We start from the raw sequence: 19,726 nt of genomic DNA on the forward strand, positions 1-19,726 counted from the left end.
GAGGTCCTGGTGCTGGAAGAAGGGTGCATTAATTCCCTATGACGACCATAACAAATCGTCACAAATTCAGTGGCTTAAAACAACACAAACTTGTTACCTTACAGCTCTGGAGGCCAGAAGTCCCAAATCAGTGTCACTGGGCTGAAGCCAAGATCTCCGCGGGCTGGTCCTTCCGGGAGAGAACCTCCTCCTCGCCTCATCGAGCTTCTAGGAGCTGCTGGCATTCCTCGGCTCACGGCGGCAGCACTCCGGCCCTTACTTTTGCCGCCCCCCTGACGGGCCTCCTGTTACGTGTGTTACATGCTGCTTCATCGGTGAAGTCAAATCCATCCCAGACCTGGTTTTCCTCTTTTCCTGCTGTCTTCTATATTTTTCCAGCATGGTTATTCTTTCCAAAGAACCCTGCATGCTCAGGATGTGCCAGAAATAGGACAGCGTCAGTTCTGTCATTTTTGCCTCCAGCGATGTTTCAGGCTTAATTTGCTCTGTAATCTACTTGTTTGTCTTTCTGGTGATCAAGGGCATCTGTAGAGCTCTTCTCCAACACCATATTTCAAATGAATCGATTTTTTTTCCTATCAGCCTTCTTCACTGTGATAGTGGAAGTGTATGTATGTATGCACATGCCCCCGGCGGCTCATAGCTAAAGAGAGATAGACACACGTGTACACACACACACACACACACACACACACACACACAGTATATACTTACATGTTTTTCCCCCCCCCACTAAAACTCAGATTTAATTGTAAAAATTGAAAGTGTTTTGGTCAGCCCAGCCAGTGTTGCTCAGCGGTTGAGTGTTGACCCATGAACCAGGAGGCCAGAGTTCGATTCCCCGTCAAGGCATATGCCCGGGTTGTGGGCTCGATCCCCAGGGGAGGGTGTGCAGGAGGCAGCTGATTGATGTGACTCTCTCATCATTGATGTTTCCCTCTCTCCCTCTTCCTTCCTCTCTCTGAAGTCAATAAAAATATATTTTTAAAAAACAAGAAAAAGAAAGGCATGATTCCTATCTTTTTTAAAAAAAGAAAAAGCATTGGTCAAAAATAACACCAAACACTTTACATAGCACTCGCCATGTTTCTCTGAGTCCTCCAAGTGTTGTACAGACCATGTTCACCAATGTAATCCTCAGGACAATCCTACAAGGCAGCTACTATTATCCCACTTCACTGTTGAGGATACTGGGTTTCTACCCAAACATGGAAGACGCTGAGATGAACGCAAGTTCTCTGTCCCTCAGACACCCTTCGTCTCCTCCCGCTGCCCGACGACATCTGCCATGTGATGCCATTTCACTTAGGAAGCTGTGGACAGAAAAGCTGAAGACCTGCTGTCAGGTGACAATAGGCGTCCCAAAGAAATGGACCATGCATAGTTCCTTCTGAGCCGTAGAGCTGTGCAACCATGCGCCCCCAGGGAAGGCTGACTATTCTTAGAAGGAGGGCAGTAGAGTCTTCTGGAAATATGCCTGACTACGGCCATACTTGGGCAAGGGACATGGGCAGCTCCAATTCTGGCAGGAAAGGCCGTTCTAACCAAGTCACTCTTCCACACGGAAGAAGCCGAAATGTCAGCCGGGGGCGAAATCCCCTCTCAGGGGTCACCAGTGTCTAAGGGGGAAGCCCAAGCTCGTCCTCCCGGGAGGAGGCCTTCCTGACGGTCTCACTCCCAGCCCACAACCCTTTGCATATATTTTTGTTGATTTCAGAGAGGAAGGGAGACGGGGAGAGAGAGAGAAAAATCAATGATGAGAGAGAATCATTGCTCGGCTGCCTCCTGCACGCCCCTTACAACCCGGGCATGTGCTCTGACTGGGAATTGAACCGTGACCTCCTGGTTCATAGGTCGACACTCAACCACTGAGCCACATGGCCCCCCATCCCGCCACCCCTTCCTTTGGTCTCATGGAAATGCCTGCTGTTTCCTGAATGGCCCTGCTTTTCCACACTCGTGCCCCTTTGGTTCCCCTGGGGAACACCTGCAAGTGTTTCCAAACTCAGTCCGGGGGTGTTCTTCTGCATGAAGCCACGCCTGGCCCCCAGGCAGGACTGGCCAGCCTTCTCTCGCCCCCTGTGGTGCTTGCAGAGCTCTGGGGACACAGGAGAGGTCTGTCTGGTCACTGTCCTCTCCTCCTGTAGCAGGAGCTCCCTGAGGGCAGGGCCTCCGGTACCTCTCAGCTCCCTGCCACTGAGTAGCCACTCAGCTAATAGTTCCTGGGTGCCAACATGATTCCAGACGCTGGGGACATGGCAGAGAAAGGACAGATCCCAGGCCGCAGGAAGCTCAGATTCTTATGAGGACGCAGACAGGCAATGAACACACAAAACATAAAGATGATTTTCAGGCCAGATACGTGTTATAGAAAGACTGAATAGGGTTTCGTGACAGAGAGGAACAGGTGTGTGGATGGGGTGCTCAGCTGGGTCAGGGCAGGTCGTTTGAGGAGCCACATCTGAGCTAAGACCTGCACCAGGAAAAGGAGCCAGCTGCCTAGATGTGGGAGGAGAGCTTTCTCAGCAGCAGGGGCAGCAAGTGCAAAGGCCCTGGGCACGCCCGGCAGGTCTGAGGGAGATCCGTGGGGCTGGGATGGAGGGTGGGGAGCCTGAGGTCTGCAAGGCGGGCAGGGGCCCACGTGCAGGGCCTCGCAGGTCATGAAGGACAGCGTGGGCTCTGTGCTCGGGGCAGAAACGAAGCTCTGGGAGAGAACTCACCACAGGAGGAGACAGCGCCGGGTAGGGTGAGCTTGACCGAGAGCCAAAGCGGTGGGATGGTGGAGAGGTCCTGAGTGCCTCGCGGTGGCTGCTTCTCAAGTCGGCCACGGCCAAACCTCCTCCATGGATGTCCAGGAGGCAGAAAGCTGCAAATAAAAGTGGAAAGAGTCCGGCCAGTGTGGGTCAATGGTTGAGCATCAATCTATGAACCAGGAGGTCACGGTTCGATTCCTGGTCAGGTCAGGACACATTCTTGGGTTGCTGGCTCCATCCCCAGTAGGGGGCGTGCAGGAGGCAGCCGATCGATTATTCTCTCATCATTATCTCTCCCTTCCTCTCTGAAATCAATAAATATATGTATTTTTAAAAAATGTGTTAGGATAATTGGGGGACAAGGAGACATATGTAATACTCTCAATAATAAAGATTTTTTTTTAAAGTGGAAAGAGCTGGAATCTCCATGCTTGGGCACCCTCTAACAGAGAGGTGAACAGGAAGGAGGAAGTTAGTTTGGGCAAATGTTAAGCTTCTGTACAAAGACACCCCAAAATACAGTGACTGGTTTCTGTCTTTGATAGAGTCCGGCTTATGGAGGCTGGTGGCCCGCAGTGAGGCCAGCAGGACTGATGGCGGCGGTCAAGGCCACGGCTGGGAGAACTGACTGCTGAGCAATCACAGATAAAACCCAGGGACCGTCTGGCTCCTGTGGGCCCCTTTGCCCCGAGATCCCGCCCTCCTCTAGCGAATGGGAAACAGATGAGAAGAAACGCAAAGCTCCCGGCTGTTTGCTTTCATCTCCCGGCAGAGCGGAGCCAGCTCTGTGCAAACTTGTCCTCTTCCGGCTCGTCCTGTTTTGCTGGGAAACTTTTCTTTTTCTTTCCAAATCCTTTTCAGTTGTTTAGCGAGGCGTAGGGGGTGTTCATTTCTCCAGGCTCTTTTTTTTTTTTTTTAAAGTTGATTTCATAGAGGAAGGGAGTGGGAGAGAGAGACAGAAACATCAATGATGAAAGAGAATCATTGATCGGTAGCCTCCTGCATGCCTCCTACTGGGGATCGAGCTTGCAACCCGGGCATGTGCCCTGACCCCCTGGGTCATAGGTCAATGCTCAACTACTGAGCCACACTGGGCGGCTCGCCAGACTCTTCGATGCAAGGACAGGTGAGGGCAACTGGCAGGTGGGTGTTGGGAGGCTGCACCAGAGAAAGGGTGCCCCTTCGGTCCCATCTGTGAAGCAGTGAGGCCCCTGCCCTAGAGCCATGGCCCCGGAGGCACAGAGAAGGTGGCTGCTGACTGTCTGCTCCCCAGCATCGCGGCCTCGGTCCCTGCTCCTGTTCACAGTGGGGACCAGTGTCGCCTGGCCTGCCCGGGGCCAGCGTCCCGCCGAGCAGGAGACATTCTCACTGTCACAGCACCTTCCTTTTCCTCATCTCCCTCCGCTGCAGGGGCCCCTTCAAGTGAGTGGGAGTAAAGACCCGCATCCTAGGGTGACCCAGCAGTTCTGGGATGGCTTTAAAACAGGAACTTCTGGCCCAGCCAGCGTGGCTCAGTGGTTGAGCATCCACCCGTGAACCAGGAGGTCAGGGTTCGATTCCCAGTAGGGGGCGTGCAGGAGGCAGCCAATCGATGATTCCCTCATCATCGATGTTTCTCTCTTTCTCTCCTTTTGCGACAGCATGGATGGATCTGGAGAACATTATGCTAAGTGAAATAAGCCAGTCAGAGAAAGACAAGTTCCATATCATTTCACTCATGTGTGGAATTTAATGAACGAACTGAACTACCAAGCAAAACAGAGACAGACTCAAAGACAGAGAACAGGCAGCTGACTTGGGGGGTGGGGTGGGGGGTGGGGGTGGTGGCGGGATTGAGCAAAAAAGAAAAAAAAGAGAGAGAGAGAACTCATGGACATGGACAACAGTGTGGTGATTGCGGGTCACGGTGGCTGGAGGTGGAAGGGGATGTCCAGGGGATGAATGGTGATGGAAAAAAATAAAGTGAAATAAATAAAGGGTATTTCTAGTATTGTGTGTATGACTGTGCGCACCCCCTCTCCCACCGCCCCCACAGGGCTTTCCTTCAGGTGGACACCCCCCTCCTTCCGCCAGGCAGTCCTGCTATCTGGCACCAGGCCTCCCCCGGAGGTGCCGGTGAGGATTCCACTGGAGAGAATTCATCCTGATCTTTATGCTCCAAGCCCTGGAGGCAGCAGGAGTCCTGGTGCACGCCAGCCGCAGACTGTGGGACCTGTGGGCCTGCCACGTCTCTCACATGGAGATGGGCCATCCCTCGGGGACACCGTGAGCCACAGCGTTAGTCCCATTTGTCCTCTGGGTCCTGTGTGACCTGTAGCCCATGATGGGCATGTAGAGCAGGAGAGTGGTGACCCAGGTCCACTTCCCGTGTGAATTTAAAGGGGCCCTGCTGGGAATTTGTCATATTCTTGGCTCCACACAAGTAGAAATAGGAGGCAACGAGACTGTCCCAAATAACCTCAAGCCCATACACACATAGACACATTAATGTGAATGGTTTTTGATGCCCTTAAAAGTCACTTTTGTGTTTGCTTAGGTTTTAATAATATCCAATTTGTTAAACGTATGCGTAAGAGTAAAAAGCCTAGTTTATCTTAAAGCTCTTAAGATCAGCTTAAATAACTTACTTTAATTCTAGGTCTAGGAAGTTTTAGCCAACACTTTTAAGGAGGCTTTGATTAATGTTGGTCTCATTTACCAATTTAAACTCCTTTAAACATTTCATATTCCATTATCCATCACATATAGATTTGCTTAATTGCCCAAGTATAATTGGCTGACAAGCCTTCTCAGGTTCTTAAACAGTTCTTAAAAACCTAACATATTTCGTTTACAAATATGGTAACTTTGAAGTTTGATGAGCTATGTGCTGGGTATAAAAGAGGGAAGCCCTGGCCGTGTGGCTCAGTTGGTTGGGCATTATCCTGTGCACCGAAAGGTTGCTGGTTCAATTCCTGGTCAGGGCACACACCCTGGCTTTGGGATTCATCCCCCGTAGGGGGCATGCCGATCCATGCTATGCTCTCACATCAACCTTTCTCTCTTTCTCTCTCTCCCTCTCCCTTTCTCTCTCTCTCAAAATCAATAAACTATTCTTAAAATAAATAAATAAATAAATAAATAAATAAATAAATAAATACAAGAAAATTGACCGTCTCACCAAAAAGCAATCCTAGGTTGATGTTAAAGAGCTGGATTGAACACTAACATTCTCTGACCACCATGTAATTCAAGAAGAAGTCAACCAAAACACAGAAATTAAAAGACCCCTTTAAATAATTCATGGATAAAGAAGAAAGCGAATGGATATGAGAATATGCTTAGAAGTGAACAATAATAATTCCACATATCAGAATGTGTAAGAGGCTTATATGAGATAAAAGGCTGAATGTCAGTAAACCAAACATCCAGTACAGAAGTTACCAAGAGAAGAGCTGAATAAACTCAGAGAAAGTAGGAAAAAGGAAACACAGAAGATAACAGCAGAAATACACGGAACAGAAAACAGCCACAACATAGACGTGACGGACGGAGCCAACTTCCGGTTCTTTGAAAAGACTCATAGACCAGAACTTCTCTGGAGATCCTGACCAGAACTTGGCTGGAGATCCTGGGTAGAGTTGAAACGGCCCCCGTGAGGTAGGGACGACCCCGGTCAGGTCGAAACGGCCCCGGTGTGGTAGGGACAACCCCGGTCAGGTTGAAACGGCCCCCGTGAGGTAGGGACGACCCCAGTCAGGTCGAAACGGCCCCGGTGTGGTAGGGACAACCCCGGTGAGGTTGAAACGGCCCCCGTGAGGTAGGGACGGCCCCGGTGAGGTTGAAACGGCCCTGGTGAGGCTCAGACGGCCCTGGTGAGGTTGAGACTACTCCAGTGAGGTTGGGACAAATAAAGGGGACCAGTATGGACTGATGAACAGGGGTAGATACAGAAGCAGAGCAACATTGAACAGAATGTTAAACTACAGTGGGAAGCCTGGGGAGGGTTGGGGGGGGGGATTAAGAGACCAACTGAAGGACTTATATGCATGCATATAAGATTAACCAATGGACACAAGACACGGGGCAGGGAGGGCGGGGGGTAGGGGCTGGGGGAATGTCAAGGGGGGGAAAAAAGGAGACATATGTAATACTCTTTGTAATACTTTAAGAAATAAAAATTATTAAAATATTAAAAAAAAAAAAAGAAAAAAAAAGAAAAAAAAAAGAAAAGACTCATAAAACTGACAGGCCTCCAGCAAGACTGTCAGGAGTCAGGGAGATGGAACCATATTCTATCGAAAGGAAATGTGATTTCAGGTGAAGAATAAATTTAAAATATAGGAAGGGGATTTACTCTATGAGCAGCTTTTTTGGCCAATAATACAAGTAAGCACTTGCCCTTTGCAGATATATTGGTTCCCGATTGCTATTGTAACAAATTACCACACATTTGCCCTAACCGGTTTGGCTCAGTGGATAGAGCGTCGGCCTGCGGACTCAAGGGTCCCAGGTTCGATTCCGGTCAAGGGCATGTACGTTGGTTGCGGGCACATTCCCGGTGGGGGGCGTGCAGGAGGCAGCTGATCGATGTTTCTCGCTTGTCGATGTTTCTAACTCTCTATCCCTCTCCCTTCCTCTCTATAGAAAATCAATAAAATATATTTTAAAAAATTACCACACATTTAATGAATGAAAACAACGTGAATTGATTACCTTGCCAGTCTGGAGGTCAGAAGTCAGAGGTCAGTTGCACTGGGCTGAAGCCAGGTGTCATAGGGCTGGGCCCCTGCCTCCCTTGGCCCATGGCCCCTTCCCCATCTTCAAAGCACACCACGCCGACCCTGGGTGCTATTGTCACGTCTCCTTCCTCTGACTCTGACCTTCTTGCCTCCCTCTTATAAGGAGCCTTGTGATGACATCGATAGCCCAGGATGCTCTCCCCATCTTAAAATCCTCCGTTTACTCACATCTGCAAAGTGCCTTTTGCATATGCACAGGTGCTGGGATTAGGGCGTGGACACCTTTGGGGGCGGGGAGGGGGCCATTTTTCAGTCTATGACACCAGGCACGTGTTCTAATCATTCAACTAGACCAGTGATGGCGAACCTTTTGAGCTCGGCGTGTCAGCATTTTCAAAAACCCTAACTTAACTCTGGTGCCGTGTCACATATAGAAATTTTTTGACATTTGCAACCACAGTAAAACAAAGATTTATATTTTCGATAATTATTTTATATATTTAAATGCCATTTAACAAAGAAAAATCAACCAAAAAAAATGAGTTCGCGTGTCACCTCTGACACGCGTGTCATAGGTTCGCCATCACTGGAGATCGGCCTCCCTCTGGCTGCAGGGATGCCTCCTTTTCTTCCTGGACCAGCCTGCTGGGACCGGATCTGAGCTTTGGGATGTTCTCCAGGGCAAGGGTCCGCCTAGTGGCGAAGGGCAGCAGCGTCTCACACCGTGTGCCGTGGTTCCAGGGTGGGGTCTGTCAGTCCCCCCATCTCTCTGCCTTGAGTCAGTGCCGGCATTCAGATCTGTGGCTATTCTCAGTCTCCTGCTTTAAAGCCATTGTCGTGCGGTTCTATGAGATTCCTTAGTCTGCAGTGACTTCATATGCCGATTTTCTTAGCTGCCTTTCTAAAAAATTTGGGCTTGCAGACTTATTTGGAAAGGAAACTGCCTTGGTTTTGTTTCTGTCTCCCTCTCACCCCATCACCCTCCCTGGTCCAAACTGTTCAGTTGCTGGGTCTTTCGGGCTCCGGATCTCGATCCCATCTCACAGTGGCGGTTGAGGTGGTTTCTGTTCCGTCACATGGGCTATGACTGATCTGATCCCACAGGAGTGGGAGGTTGGCATCGCCCCTGGTCACAGGTTTGTGTGTGCCCTCCGCCCGCACTCCTGAGCCTCCAGATCTTTTCACAAGCAGGGACCTCAAACAGCGAGCCTGGGCCCTGCCCTTCACTCTGTGAGCAGTCGTGGGGGGCAAACAGCTCATGTCTTGGCTGGAGTCCTTCCGTGCATCCTCTCAGCATCATCACGTGCCTCTTCTCCGTCTGTTTCCAGCCTTTCCGGTGATTTTCTTCCCTACGTCTTCCTTTCCTTTCTCTTCTCAATTACGGGTTTATTCCCTTGTTCTTCTTTACTATTGTCTCGGAGGCGTCTACATCGGGGGATGGGCTGAATGCATGTGGTCAACTCATTGACGGAAGCACTGTAATTTACTCGTAAAACCCTATACTTGTGACAGCATGGAGGACCTAGAGCAGGGGTCCTCAAACAGGGGGCCAGTTCACTGTCCCTCAGACCGTTGGAGGGCCGGACTATAGTTTTTTTAAAAAAACTATGAACAAATTCCTATGCACACTGCACATATCTTATTTTGAAATAAAAAAACAAAACGGGAACAAATACAATATTTGTATTTGCATGTGGCCCGCGGGCCGTAGTTTGAGGACCCCTGACCTAGAGGGTGTTATGCTCAGTGAAATAAGTCAGACAGAGACAAAAATCATGTGATTTCACTTCTTTGTGGAATATTAAAAAATAAAACAAATGAATAAACACAACAAAACAAAACAGAAACAGACCAGTAGATACAGAGGACAGACTGACAGTTGCCCGAGGGGAGGGGTTGGGGGTGGGGTGGGTGAAAAAGGTGAGGGGGAATAAAAGAGAAAAACAAACAAACTCACCTTAGAGTTTGGGAAGAATATTTTAGGAGAGCAAGCCAAGTAAGTGGGTTTTGTTTGTTTGTTGTTGTTTTTGCTTCTACTTATGCTCTAGTAGCAAAAATAAAAACAAAAATACAGATTAAAAAAAGGAAACACATGAGATACAACTATACACACTATAGTAATATGGCAGGTTTAGTTATATGGAACAAATAAGACCCTATTCGTCAGCCTACATATATTTTGGTTCAGAAAATATTGGGTAACTAACTGACTTATAGACTGTTTTCTAATGAAAGGATTAAAGGTTCTATTAGCAGACCAGAGGCCCAGTGCATGAATTCCTGCAAGGGTGGGGTCCCTCGGGGTGGCCTGTGGAGATCGGGGCCCCAGCTTGCGCCCTCAACCTCTCAGCCCCAGCTCGCGCCCCCAGCCTCTCAGCCCCGAAGCTTCCCCAAGCACCCCACCTTGTCCTGGTGCACCCCCTCACCTGCTCCACCATCCCGCCTGCAGGGCGATCCATCAGGGCTGTTCCTCCCTCCCCGCTGCCACCGCTGCTGGTCGCCCTCTGCAGGGTGATCAGGAGGGCGATCAGGCCCCCGCTGGCACCTGCCTTGACCTGGCGCTGCCTGCTCACCTGCTCGACCATCCCCGGCCGGCAGCGCCTCTACTGCTACCTGCTGCCAGCACTGCATCATTGATGCTTGCCATGTTCTGCGCTGCCCCCTAGTGGTCAGCACACATCATAGCGAGTGGTTGAGCTCCTGGTCCAATGACCACCCGAGGGGACAATTTGCATATTAGACTTTTATTATATAGGGTTTAGCAGGGGAGGAGGGTCAGGGAGAATCGAAGGTGATTCCACTTTGCTAGCTTAAGGACCTGGAGTTTAAGAGTCCAGAATGGTGAAGCGGATTTTGGAGGCAAAGACAGGGAAGTGAAACCTGAGGCTTGAGACAGAAGGCAAGGAGGACAGAGCAGAGCAAGCAGAGTGGTCCAGACTCTGTTGTTCCAGGCCTTCAGTGAGGGGGTAGGAGGAAGGGCTGTCAATCAAGGAGTTTTGATGTGAGAAGAATCACTTTAAAAGTGGAGTATTGAGGAGGAAAGGGTCAACCCTTCCAGGTGTCACAGACAGGCCAGCAGGGAAGGGTCAGCCATACTTTCGGCTCCGCTCTGGTCTTCCCTTCTTAGGGCACCCTTGTGCCTAAAAGTCATCGACTGGCTTGAATAGGAGGCTTGAAGCAGAAAAGCATTGTGACTTGGCTTAGAAATTGCTTGTGGGAAAACCCACAAATGCCCAGTCCCTTCACATCTGTTTACCCCAGAACGGATAGCCAAAGCTCCCATTTTTCCATGCATGGGCCCAAGTGGAAAGTGTTCCTGGGTATTTTTTGGTTTTCAGACCCTTCTTCCAGCTCTGAGGGGAGGGTTGCAATAGCTCATAGCTCTGGTGTCGATCCAGTCACTCCAGTTACTCTGGGAACCAAACCTATGAGAGGCAGGACAGCTCTTCCGTCGGACTGAGTCTTGTGTAGGGCAGTAAGGCCCAGGGCTAGTAGGACTCACCTGTTCCGGCCAGGAGGCGCTGTCTGGCGCTGTCCATGGTGCTGAACCGTACTTGCTGGTCTCTATTGCACTGCTATTCCATTTTCCATGGGGGCAGTGGGGACTCCTGTTCAACCCCACCCAGGAGTTGGGAATCAAGTGAACCAGAATATGAGCGACAGAGAGAGGAGAGGAAAACATACCGAGTTCTTTGGAGAGCCCGCTGCTGAGACATTTTCAGAGAGAAGAAAATGGGACCCGTTCTTGGGAACATTATTTACCAAGTTTCACAGTCACCAAGACCTCCGGGAAGTTGGGAAGCACATGAGCCCACCATTTCCCTGTGGCGATAAGTTGTGGATGATAATGAAGGCAAAAGACTCTGAACTTCTTGCCAGTGTACATGGCAGTTGTCAATAAGTGTTGGTTGAATTGATTAAAATGTTGATTTTGAGAGAAATAGCCTTGGACGAGGTACTGGGAATAAATTTTGTTTTCATCCCTGCCCTGAAGGAGGACAAAGGGGCTAACATTTGAGAGTCAACGATGTCAGCTGTTTGACTTCAGATTTTTAAATTTCATCCTTAGGGGATATTTATCACAAATTCCCCAGTCAACAATCAGGCTCATCGAGGCAAGCCTCCCCATTGCTCTATGTGCTGAGTCGAGGGCTCAAACTCAGGTTCTGATGATCTCAAAGGCCGTATTTTCCTCACCACCACCAGCTGATTCCTTCTTATTCAAGAAAAGAGGCACACATTCCATAAGGACCCGAAGCTCCTCAGGAACATGCGCTTTGCCAAGAAGCACAACAAGAAGAGCCTGACAAGCTGCAGGCCAACAACGCCAAGGCCATGAGCGCACACGCTGAGGCCTTCAAGGCCCTGGTCAAGCCCACGGAGCCCAGGCCCAATATCCCAAAGGGCTGCAGCCACAAACTCAGTGGACCTGCCTACATGGCTCACCCCAAGCTTGGGAAACGTGCTTGTGCCGCATTGCCAAGGGGCTCAGGCTCTGCCGGCCGAAGGCCAAGGCCAAGGTGGAAACCAAGACCCAGGCTGCTGGTGCGGCCGCAGCTCAGGCTCCCAAAGGTGCCCAGGCCCCACGAAGGCTCCACAGTAGAGGTCTCTGTCTGCGGACATGAGGACGGAAGGACTGGTGGGGACCCTGGGCTGCTGTCTGCGTGGCCCTGGTGCCCTCCTGTGCTGTTTGTACAAATAAACCTGCGGCAGGATCTGTCTGTCAAAAAAGAAACAGACACACAAACAAACACACAAAAAACTCTCCTTCATCCTCTCCCTCCTGAGGGAATGGGGTCAGGAAACGGCAGAGAGGGAGCTGGCAGCATCAGGCCCGACTTTCAGATGTGGAGGTGGCCCCCATCTGAGGCTTGGAGGAGACCAGCAGCAGAAGACAACCCCCCTGAGCTGAGTTGGGGGTGGGGATGGTATGTGGGCACTGTTTTAACAGCATCAACTGTTTGGCTGACCAGGCCCACACTGTCCTCCTCCTCCTCCCACAGGTCTTGTCCTGGGAAACAAGCTGACTTTCAGCCCCTCCATGGCGGCCACAGTCCCCTGACAACCCAGCCTTCTGTCCTGGATCTCATTCCTGCCCCTTGTCTCCCACCATTGGCCCCAAGCCATGCTTTGCCCCCCCCCCACCCCCTCCCCCCCTCTCCTGTCCTTTTCTTCCATCTCTTCAGGTCACTTTGTCTATCAAGTCTTCCCTCTGGCTCTGTGTCCTCCTGACTAGTCCCCTCCTACTGCTTTGGCCACAAGCATCATGACTGTCCTTATTCTCTGTCCCTCCAATGTCTGTAAACTAAAGGATTCAGTCCCAGTCCCTCACAGTCCTGTGTGAGGTTGTGACGGGGGGGTGGAGGGGGGTCCGGACATGTGAGCAGAAGCCTGTGGTGAGAGACCTGGGAGCCTTCGTTGCATGGAAGGCCGTGTGCAGGATGCCCAGCTGCCAGGGGCTCACTCAGCATGATTCAGGCTCCACAGAGACACGGCAGGACAGACAGCCACTGCCTGCACTGCATCCTGCTTGGCCAGGTCCTGGGAAGGGCAGAGGGATCCTGTCTGCAGGGAAGCCCCTCCCTCCAGCGTCCTCCCCAGGGAGTGGAATAGGAAAGGCCTGAGGACCCAATAATCCCCAGCCGTCCCCTCAGCCAATGTCAACTTCAATTGCTCTTCCCAATAGTGCCCCTGAGCCTTTCTCTTCTCCTATTGCATGGGCTGTCGTTTCAACACAGCACTACTCTCAGCACATCCTTGGTCGATGGGTTTAGGCTGTTTGGTTTGAGCTTCCGCTCCTATAAATATTGCTGACTTTACGTGGCCAGTGGCAATTAGTGTGACCACTGCCCTCCCCCGAGGCACCTACAGAAGAAAAGGGCATTTTCACTTCTGCAGGTGTTTATTGAACTGTTTGGACTTCATGAAACACTTACAGAGGAAAAAGCATTGTGTGGAAGATTCTTAATCTTTCATGTTATTGCTTTGGATTTAAAATCAAAGTAAATAATCAATTTTCTAAATATAAAAATGATACTGATAGTAATGAATACAATATTACTGGTGTGTATTTAGAACACATCATTGATTTTAATTGAAAAGTAAATCAGTCAGATTAAAAAAAAAAATTTCTTATTAGCTCATTCATTGCCTTTTGCTGGTTTCTGTGGATCAGGTTGGAGATCCGGGACCTGATGCGTTTTCATTTCTAGAAGAAAGTGTTTGATGCGTCGTTCACCAGAAGACCCCCAACTGTTTAGAGAGATTGAGTCCGTCCTTCAGTTTCCCTGATTTTGGATCGAGAAGGAGGAGGTGGAGGAAGCAGGGAGTGAGGCAGGTGGGAAGGTGAACAGAGCAGAGTCTGGGGCAGTCACAGGAGGGGAAGGAAAAGGGGCGCAGGAGGGGAGAAAGCAGAGGGACTGTGAGACCTGAGGGGAGGGATGGAGCTGGGGCCCATGGGGGAGGAGGTGACCCAGAGGCAGAGACAGGCCCAGGGAGAGAAGGGGAGGGGGGAGCAGGAGGGAGGAACCTCACCCCGAGAATGTTCTCCAGCTTCTGACATTGGGCTCCTATGCTTTTTTCCAGTTCAGTCCAGGGCTTGAAGGACTGGCCCTTGTTGTCCACGAAGGTGTCCCAGCAGTGCTGGAGCTCTATGGGAACAGGGAGGGAAAGGTGAGCTCCTTCTAGAGCAGTGGTTCCCAAACTTATTTGGCCTACCGCCCCCTTTCCAAAAAAAAATATTACTCAGCGCCCCCTGGAAATTAATTTTTTAAAAATTTTAATAGCAATTAAACAGAAAGATATATGCCCCCAAATGCACCTGTGGCCATCACCACCCCCTCTGGATCGCTGCACAGCCCACCAGCGGGCGGTAGCGCCCACTTTGGGAATCACTGTACTAGAGCGGGGAGGGCCCAGGTGTCTGACTCTAGGGACACACCCTCCCCATCAGGATCTCCCTGCCCCCTTTCTCCCTCCTCCCAAGGCACTGAGCTCATCCCTCAAATTCTTTCTTCCACTGGAATCTGAGGCAGCCCCTCCCCTTCTACCAGGAAGGACCTGGGTCCTGATGGCACAGGGACCCACCTCCCTCCCTCCCAGGACCCCCTCTCTCCCCTGAACTCTCTCCTCCAGGGGACTCCATCCTCTCCAGACCCAGCAGCCCCCCTGCAGGCAGCTGACAGGCGTCCCCACCTGGATTCTCCTCCTGCCCCCTCTGTGTAGCCATTTCCCAGCCTCTCTGCCCGCCCACCTCCCACCCTCAGGAGTCCCTGCTGACCATTGCGGGTCATGATGGTGAGTTGGGCCCCAGCGTCCCGCAGCTGGCGCAGCCCATCCTCATGTCCACTGACAATGGTGTAGATGCGAGCAGCGAAGATGCGCAGCTGCACGTGTCTGTTCTCTCCCAGGAATTCCACCAGTTTCTGGGCACAGTCAGGGCAGGGGCTCCAGGAGATGTAGCAGGTGAGTCTGTACTGCCTCCCCTCATCCAGGTTCCAACAAGGGACCCGATCCAGGAAGCACAACTCTGCATGACAGAGTACCTGAGCACAGAGCGGGGAGAAGAGGGACCGGTCACTTGCTGTGAACAGGGGAGTGTGGGACCAGCCAGAGGTAGGTGAGGCACTGGCCTCCAGCACAGGACCGAAGGGGCCCAGCTCAGCGTCAGGATGGACGCTATTTCAATGCAGGATCTACACGGTCAAAGGTCAGGCAACTCACGAATCACATAATATCAGCATCTACAAAGGGCAGATGAGCAGTGAGGATTTTCCTACATCAGCAAATCATGGCTCCCATGGCTCTGTAGCTGATCAGGCTTCACTTACCCTGTTGATATTTCATTCACCATTAGTTTTGATTTTTTAAAGTTTTCCATTAAATATGGTTCTTTTTTCAAATCCTCACCTGGGGAGATTTTTTTCCATTGATCTTAAGAGAAAGGGTGGAGGGATGGAAGAGGGGGCAGAGAGAGAGAGAGAGAAATATCAATGTGGGAGAGACACATCCACTGGTTGCCTACCCCACACTCCATGACCCGGGGCCAAGAATCAAAACTGTAACTGAGATAAGTGCCCTTGACCTGGAATCCTACCCCGGGCCCCGGGCTGTGCAGGCTGACGCTCTAACCACTGAGAACACAGATCTGGGCTCCATGTGATTCACCTTGGTACAGAGTTCCCAGAGAGCCTCTATTTTGTGCCCAAGCTATGCCTTCAGGAGCTGCACCTACTCAGACCCTGCAGGGAGACAAAGAGAGGAGGGCACCCCAGTCGGTGTGGCTCATTGGGTAGAGCAGCGACCGGTCCACAAAGAGGTCACCAGTTCCATTCCTGGTCAGGGCCCAGGCCCAGGTTAAAGCTTGATTCCCAGTAGGGGGCGTGCAGGTGGCAACAGCCAACCAATGATTCTTTCTCATCACTGATGATTCTATTTCTCTCCCCTCATCTCTGGAATCAATAAAAGTCTTTTAAATAAATAAATAAATAAGCAAACAAACAAATAAATAAATAAATAGCTGAGGACAGAGGGAGGAGGCAGATGAGCCCCAAGGTCCTGGGCCTGATGCCACAGGGGTGGGTGCTCCCTCCAGGCAGGGGAGCTCTCCCTCTGCTCCCCTACCTCCAGCTCCCGCCTGTGCACAACACCTCCACACGCTTCCACTCTGGGCTTCCCCCTGTGCTGGGCCCAAGGGTGACACAACTCTGCGGGAAGAAAGGGTGAGGGCACCGAAGCAGAGGTGCAGGACACACGGGATGAGCACCGCTGCTGGGCTCCCAGGGTTATGGAGATTAGCCCACCCACCCAGGGAAGGATTTTCAACCAGGGCCTCAGGGAGGAGGAAGAAGTCAGGACCACGGAGCTAGCGCAGAGTCCTGGATGGTACCTGGGGACCCAGGAGGCGTCCTGGGCTACATGCAGCTGGCAATGCACTTGCGGGGACAGCACCCTGCTAGGCTGTCCCAGGAGTGACTGGAGGGAGCACCAAGGGGGAGCTCTGGCTCTCTGGCCAGAGGAGGCCCAGGCTGGGGCGAGGGGAGAATGGCCCCTTTGTCCAGGTGCCTTTCCCTCTGGCCTGACCCCTCCTCAGAGGCACAGCAGGAGGGACAGGCTGACCCTGGAGGCTGGGCTGACCCTGGGCTGGTGGGCCCAGGCCCTGGGACACTGTGACTGCTTTCTCATGTGGGGCTCCAAGCTGCCAATCACAGCAGAGTCCGTCCTCCCTGCCTCTGGGCAACACCACAGCAGCTGGGGGCCCAGGACATTGCTCAGAGGACACCCCGCGGGCATGGAACCTTCTCCCCGAATGTCCCGGGGGCCCTGCCTGCTGTGCTCGCTCACCTGGTTGCGCAGGAAGCCCTGGAGCTCCTTCCCTGGGACCCAGGCGTCCCCCTCCCGGACCTCCACCTGGTAGCACAGGTATGTTTTTTTCTCCCAGTCGTGACCAAAGTTGACCTCAAAGGTGGTTCCATCTATCAGGGGTCTGTGGGAACAGGCACGAGGAACCCTAGGCATGGGGCTCCTCAGGGGATCACCCTGTTCTCCTCTCCTCTGCACCCACATCCCGGCTAGACCCACAGAGGATGGGCGTCCACTCACTTAGCTGGGCCACCTAACCTCCCTCTCTGACCCCTTCGGGGGCTCCTGGGGGAGTCAGCCCAGTCCTTTTGTCAGGGTCCCCCCAGGAGCAGTGCAGGGGCTCAGAGCTCTGACGGGGCCTCTCCTGGCATCACCGTCCTGCCCTCGTCCCGCTGACCCAGCCCTGCCAGGTGCAGCCCAGTGGCGCTGTTTCCTCTGCTCTTCTGGGTTAACCTGAGCCACATGGTGCATCAGGGGAAAGGGTGGCCCCATCAGGGAAAAGAGATGCCAAACTAGTCTTCCCAAGTAACTCATGACATTTCCCTTCTCATCATGAAAACAATCATGTCCTTTACAAAAACAAAAACATGAATCTGAATGTGACCTCCTGGGGCCGTTATGGCGAACCTTTTGAGCTCGGCGTGTCAGCATTTTGAAAAACCCTAACTTAACTCTGGTGCCGTGTCACATATAGAAATTTTTTGATATTTGCAAGCATAGTAAAACAAAGACTTATATTTTTTATATTTATTTTATATATTTAAATGCCATTTAACAAAGAAAAATCAGTGCAGAGCAGAAAGATGACAAGCAGGAATCTCCTAGGTTCTCCAGACACACCCACAGGCCTCCGTCTGAGTGGCAGGAAGAGGACGTCCCCACTCCCAGGCGGGTTTGCCAGAACCTCAGCATCGAATCAGCTCCTCAGCATCGAATCAGAAGACACTTTGTTGTATGTTTCTTTTTAATATTTTTTATTGATGCCAGTTGGTGCCGGGTTGTCCTCCATGTCTCAGCTCCTTCACCTTCTCTGCAGGTCACGGCCCTTCCTCCTCCTGTGCTGCTTTCAAGGACTGAGGTGCCTTATATGCCACTGAGGCACCTGGAAACTGCTGAGCTGACACTGCTTCACCCCACCCCTTCCCTAAACTCAGGCTACTCATGCCACCCACATGGCGTCAGAGAAGAGGGAAGTTTTTTGCGCAAATGTCTCATCCTGTGCCCTCAGGGGCAAGTTAGGTTTTGATTTCTCTGTTCTGACAAAGGCCCTCCCTGGACTGACCTTTGGCAAGTGATGTCCCAGGAGGTGGGGTCACTCTGGGCAGCACGGCACAGCCAGGCAGGAGGCGAGAGCACAGGTGAGAGGACAGGTGCTCCTACCTGAGGAGGGTCCGGGCACAGGACACGGAGCCCCCACAGGACAGGCCCCGGGTGCCCATCCCTGACTCTCCCACGGCCGCCAGTGCAGGGCATGGCCGGGCCCAGTGCAGGGACCTGCGGGGCTGAGCCAGGAGGGAGACTCTGCCCTGAGAGGAAGGGCAGGGCGGGACTCAGAGCCTTTGTCCGCCCATCACACAGAAGAGAACAGAGAGGCTCCCAGCAGGGCAGCCAGGATGGCCTGGGAGCAGAGGATGCAGGGTGTGCCCGCCTCAGGAAAGGCCACTGCTTGTCCTCTCCACCCCCAGCCAAGAGGAGTTGGAGGACTTTGTGTTCCAGGCTCAAGTGTCCTGAGCCCCAGCTGGTAGAGTTTGCCCCTGAGAGGATGCCCCTCTGTCCCACTGACTGTCCATCCGGCTCCTCTCAGACCACCCGGTGCCGGCCCCACGCTCCCTCCCAGGGGACATGCCCAGCGCAGCCCCGGGTCTGTCCCCAGTGCGCTCCGCGTGGCATGCTGGCTCTGTGGCTGTGGCTAATTCCCTTGCTTCCAGCTGGTGGTTCCACCGCAGGTGCCACTTATATGACAAAGGTCGGTCTTGGCACACAGCTGCGCTTGGGCAATGGGCCCGAAGGCTGCCCTGACTCACCAAACACACACACACATAGACACCCACACCCACACCCACACACACACACACACACACACACAGACACACACACATACGCAAGCAGATGACAAGCGGGAATCTCCTAGGTTCTCCAGACACACCCACAGGCTCCTGTCTGAGTGGCAGGAGGCAGAGGACGTCCCCAATCCCAGGCTGGTTTCCAAGAACCTCATCATCGAATCAGTTCCTCATCATCCAATCAGCTCCTTGGGTTTCGATTCCTGGACTCTGGCAAGAGCCCCCACTTCTGTTCCTGGAAGCAAATGACCAAGACGCAGTCACTCTGGGAAAGCGGACGAGCGGGTAGAAGACACGTGGTCTCACATGACAAGAGGGGTCCCCACTCTCTGCGCTGTCACATGCAGGTCCAGGCAGACCTGACCCCCAGCTCCCAGGGCCCCGTCGCCCGGACCTGAGGGCTCAGAGCTTTGCCCCTGACACGGGGACCTGAGACCTCGGAGAGGGTAGCTCACAGCTGAGGACACGGCTGAGCCGTGGGCTCCCCATGTCAGCCTGTCCTCCTGCCGGAAGACCACCTGCAGGAAGGCAGACCTGGGCCTCATGCAGAGCAGCCTCTCCCGGCCAGTGTGGCTCAGCGGTTGAGCCTCGACCTATGAAGCAGGAGTTTGCGGTTCAATTCCCCGTCAGGGCACATGCCTGGGTTGTGGGCTCAATCCCCAATGAGGGGGGTGCAGGAGGCAGCCGATCAATGATTCTCTCATCATTGATGTTTCTAAGTTTCTCTCCCTCTCCCTTCCTCTCTGAAATCAATAAAAAAATATTAAAAAGAAACATACAACAACGTGTCCTCTGATTTGATGATGAGGAGCTGATTGGATGATGAGAT

General features: G+C 52.2%; 1 protein-coding gene across 1 annotated transcript; it reads right to left on the reverse strand.

Moving 5' to 3' along the window:
- Window positions 1-12,934: 12,934 nt before the first annotated feature.
- Window positions 12,935-18,273, reverse strand: LOC139006533 (DNA dC->dU-editing enzyme APOBEC-3G-like). The gene is made up of 5 exons (XM_070408852.1): window positions 18,215-18,273; window positions 16,817-16,958; window positions 14,754-15,018; window positions 14,009-14,124; window positions 12,935-13,015 (listed from the first exon to the last, which is right to left on the reverse strand). Exons 1-5 carry the CDS (start codon window positions 18,271-18,273, stop codon window positions 12,935-12,937), a joined length of 663 nt encoding a protein of 220 aa, XP_070264953.1.
- Between the last annotated feature and the right edge of the window lie 1,453 nt (window positions 18,274-19,726).

This window comes from Myotis yumanensis, unplaced genomic scaffold (genome assembly GCF_028538775.1).
Source record: "Myotis yumanensis isolate MYYU_CA2020_CCGP unplaced genomic scaffold, mMyoYum1.0.hap1 SCAF_3, whole genome shotgun sequence".
NCBI lineage: Eukaryota > Metazoa > Chordata > Mammalia > Chiroptera > Vespertilionidae > Myotis > Myotis yumanensis.